This window comes from Theobroma umbraticum, unplaced genomic scaffold, assembly GCF_002168275.2.
Source record: "Theobroma umbraticum cultivar Fairchild unplaced genomic scaffold, ASM216827v3 scaffold_51.0, whole genome shotgun sequence".
NCBI classification, from domain to species: domain Eukaryota; kingdom Viridiplantae; phylum Streptophyta; class Magnoliopsida; order Malvales; family Malvaceae; genus Theobroma; species Theobroma umbraticum.
Window position 1 is genome coordinate 9,833,962 of NW_018397260.1, and position 3,972 is coordinate 9,837,933.

General features: G+C 38.8%; 1 protein-coding gene across 2 annotated transcripts; it reads right to left on the reverse strand.

Moving 5' to 3' along the window:
• Nucleotides 1–6: 6 nt before the first annotated feature.
• LOC110416375 (THO complex subunit 5B-like) lies at nucleotides 7–3,950 on the reverse strand. Of its 2 annotated transcripts, XM_021428363.2 has the most exons (8): nucleotides 3,635–3,950; nucleotides 3,281–3,415; nucleotides 3,079–3,184; nucleotides 2,318–2,655; nucleotides 1,972–2,228; nucleotides 1,042–1,639; nucleotides 831–962; nucleotides 7–470 (listed from the first exon to the last, which is right to left on the reverse strand). In XM_021428363.2, the coding sequence occupies exons 1-8, from the start codon at nucleotides 3,824–3,826 to the stop codon at nucleotides 204–206; spliced, it is 2,025 nt and encodes a 674-aa protein (XP_021284038.1). In that variant the 5' UTR covers nucleotides 3,827–3,950; the 3' UTR covers nucleotides 7–203. The 2 variants fall into 2 exon arrangements, with proteins under 2 accessions (XP_021284038.1, XP_021284037.1); XM_021428362.2 differs by having other exon boundaries at nucleotides 3,079–3,415; nucleotides 3,635–3,948.
• Nucleotides 3,951–3,972: the final 22 nt, after the last annotated feature.

Sequence of the window (3,972 nt, forward strand, 5' to 3'; positions counted from 1 at the left end):
GAGGGAATACAGCATAAACTGTATATGCACCTGAAGCTTGGGAGGAAACACAATATTTTGCAGCAGAAGCAAAAAGGTCATCCCTAAATCCTTTCTTTGGTTAAAGAGTCATCTTCGAGTTACTTCCTCTGAACCTCATCTAGCAAGCTAGCGGCCCAGCAGCACCAATACTATCATTACTTTCAGAGCAAATACTTTATATTCTAGAAAGGATAGCCAGTAGTGCACTCCATGTCCTTCCAGGATATCATTTTCCTACGATCCCTACCTCTGAATGATCTTGCAAGAAGCCTACCACTAACAGGTTTACACAAGCCAACATCAATCACAGAACTACTCTTCCTCTTCTCAGAAGAAGGAGATGCCTCATCCATGTAATAGTCGAACAACATAGCAAGACAGTACATTTGATGTGTTAAGGTGTAATTTTCTTGATCCACGGGTATCATCTTTAACATATGAAGATTTACCTACATGATGCAACAAGAGTGTGAATTTATTGCGCATGCTGAAGAAAGATAGTAACAGTAAGCCCTCAGAAAACACTTCAAGTACTTCAGAGAGAATACTAAGAAATTGGTGTAACTCAACTAGCAAGCACATTATTGTTACCACATACCAACAGGACAAAAGGGCTAAAACCACAGAACTTTTAATAAGTGAAACCATTATCATTTACTGTCATATTGATTCATCATAACAAGCATGAAATCATAATTAACTATGCTTCATATAATAGCATTCAATGTCCATAGGCCTAAAAGAAAATACTCCAACAAATAACCATGCATTAATGTGAGATAACTACTTCAGAAGTACTGATTGCTTACCTCAGCTTCCATAGCACATATTTCATTGTGCCACTGAAAATAGTCATTCTCAAGAGAATTTTCTCCAGGAGAAGAGTAAAGATTCACTGTAAATAAAGGAGGCCTAAGAGGGTACTCCATACTGATCTTAACCTGCAACAGTACAATTTAGTGTCAGCTTTCCATCATTAAGATTCAACATAATAGAACAAAACAAAGCAATGCATGACACCTTGGCTTCTAATTTCATATTCGGCCCACTTGTGTCCATCTTCCTTGTCAAAAGGAGAACAAATTCCTTGATACCATAGTCCACCCATGACTTTTCAGCTATTTCATAGCATTGAGAAGAAGCAGTGTTTTCAGTCTCTGTCTCTGCAGGCTCATCCAGATCACTGTCAGTCTCCAGCATGAAGTCAGACTCATCATCATGTTTTTTGAAACTTGGTGATTTCCCCTTACTGACTGGAGACAAAATGCTCTTTGAAATTAAAGCCAACTGCTTGGAATGGTTTAGACTAGATCCCTTTAACATGGTAAGTTTAGCATCATTTGTGACAGATGGAGCTGAAAGCAAAGATGGAAGCTCTCCATCTTCTCTTAAACCCTCCAGCTCTTCCTTTGACATACCAGATCTTCCATCCATATCAACATCCATAGGCTCTTGAACTGGTTCTGTGTCAGGAACAGGTTGAGATGAAGTCTCATTAACTTTGGGTCCTACAGATGACCAACTATGTAAACTGCATAAAGGGGTATGCAAGGCCCATGGGACACTTTTACAATTCAGAGAAGGCCATTTAAGCTTCATAAGTGAATCAAGCTGTTCCCTGTAATTCAATGAAAGAATTCCAAATTTTCAACAAAAAAACATACTATACTGAAGGCAGATAAGCTAAGAGTATCCAACAACGAGTTAAAGAAATATTCCAACACATAAGATGCACCAAACAAACAAGTTACATTAAGGCACAGAGATAAACTTTGTACTAAATCCACATGTCAGTAACTTTATATTTTATAAAGATGCCAACAAGAACCCTAGCACAGGAAATTAGGACCAAATTTTCAGATTTGACCACATTGTGGTATTCACTCCTATTTGCTTCCCTAGTGTTTGCTTCACGACCCAAACTCCAAAACATACAAGGCAGTGACTCACACAAGAGCCAGCTCAGCTTTTTTCCGTGAGCGGATTCTTTGCACGACTGTCTGTACTCGGTTCTGCTGGCGATACAATGCAAGACCAGAAATAACAGCATCACTTTTGGTTTCGTTGTTTGAAGTTTCATGGCTATTAAGCAATGGTGAAACCTCTGGTAAGAAATCAATTCCTGCCAAATGCTGGGCCCACTTATATGGACGTGAAGTTCTCCTTTCATCAAATGTAGCAGCATCACCAACAAAGAGCTTAGCCGACTGCAATAGCATTCAGAACAGTCATTGTTACATGGCAAGGTTGAGGGTGAGGGTGAAAGCAAGGCAAGTAATAGCCATGAGACACAAACCTGGTGAGGCAGATCAAGGCCAGTGTCATCAGGAAATAAATTGCAAAGGATATTATACTCAGGTCCTTCAGTTGATCCTTCAATTCCAACACATACAACATTTAACTTTAACAAGTATTCAAACTTCAAAGTGATCAGTTTTGCAGATCTAGGATCAGATGCTTCATCATCGTGTATGTGAAGGATAATTTTCAGAGGATGAACTTGATAGATTCCTGCCTGGTCAATAGCCTCCTTGCTGGGAACCCTCTTTGGCCGCTTTCTCCTTCTCTGGCCATCATCTTCCTCATCAGGTGCATCATCCTCCAGCCTTGAGCTCTCTACACTGGCAGATATACCTGGCCATTAACAATATCAGTACTCAATTCAAATTTTTTGTGAAAGAGAAAATTTCAAATCATCAGCTACCAGAAGCCATGGCCTGTTAGATAACAAAAAAAATTAAATTATAATACATATCAAAGACATCAAAAGCTATCTGAGAGAAAATACTTTGTAGAAATAAACAGGTTTAATTACTCTCACCCTCCTAGCAGTTTAACCATACAACTTGGTTAATTTTGTTAGCAACCATACCTTCAACTTAAATGTTGCACATCATCTTTTGCTAAACTATTAATGGCAAGCTTTATGTCGGATAATATTATGTCTTTTTGCACTAGCCTACTTGTCCGTTGTTTTGAGTAGAGAGTATAACTTAAGTAACATCCAAAAAGCTATTGACTCTGCACAAGCCACAAAGTAAGACAAACATCACTCACCATTGTCCTTATTTGCTTGCTGGCGAGCGAAAGCTTGAGCATCCTTCATACTTCCTATGATCTCCAGATCGATATCCTCTCCAAATGCTTCCTTCTGGGCCGTGAACTGTGAGTAAATCACGTAAAGTGGAGGTGGAAGCAGTTCAGCGGAATGATGTTGCTTCAGTTTCTTTGTATGCAAAACACCTAATTGATTCTGTACCGGCAATGATGCTTTCTTTAGGGACTTGAGGTGCGAAGGCAGGCTCGACAGAAACTTCTTTCGATTTGCTATCGTCTCCAAAAGACTTTTCTTCCGTTGTTCCAATTTTTCTAGAAGTTTGCATAACTCTTTCCGCTGAGACAAACAACATCCATGTTATGCTTAGCAAACCATTTGTTTGTCGCCAATCAGTTTAAATACTAAGACAAAGATGCCTACTTCAATTCAAAATACATGATACATTGCCCTAAACATGAACAAGGTATCGGAAAGACTCAAATTTTCCATAAAATTAAAACAATACATAAAAAATATATATTTATTTATCAAAATTTGATTTAATCAGTACTTTACCTGAAAGAGTTCATAATTGAGCCTTTTGAGCATCAAATTATGCGAGCTATCATCAGACAAATTAGAAACCTTAATTTCTTCAGGCCCGTCGCGAAAAAACTCCTCCTCCGGTACAAGCTCGATATCAGGATACTTAGATTTGAAATCCTTGCAAGCTTTTATAGCTTTCAAATAATGGCCCTTCTCGTACATTAAATTGTGATGCTGCAACGTCGTGAAATCCACCGGCGCCTTCGCGCGTTCCGTCTCCGCTTTCACTTTGTCTTCCTCCAACAATATGCTACGATTCGCCTGGAAAAACAATAAAACAATACGAAACCCTAGATTTCAATTTCTCC

What these genes read in the sequence shown, in the direction of transcription:
- LOC110416375 (XM_021428362.2), bottom strand. Translation starts at nt 3,826, where the DNA reads ATGTACGAGAAGGGCCATTATTTGAAAGCTATAAAAGCTTGCAAGGAT. An exon ending in AAAGCTGAGCTGGCTCTTGT is followed by an intron (nt 1,640 to 1,971) that starts GTGAGTCACTGC and finishes ATTGAATTACAG; the next exon opens with GGAACAGCTTGATTCACTTA. An exon ending in TATGTGCTATGGAAGCTGAG is followed by an intron (nt 471 to 830) that starts GTAAGCAATCAG and finishes TGCATCATGTAG; the next exon opens with GTAAATCTTCATATGTTAAA.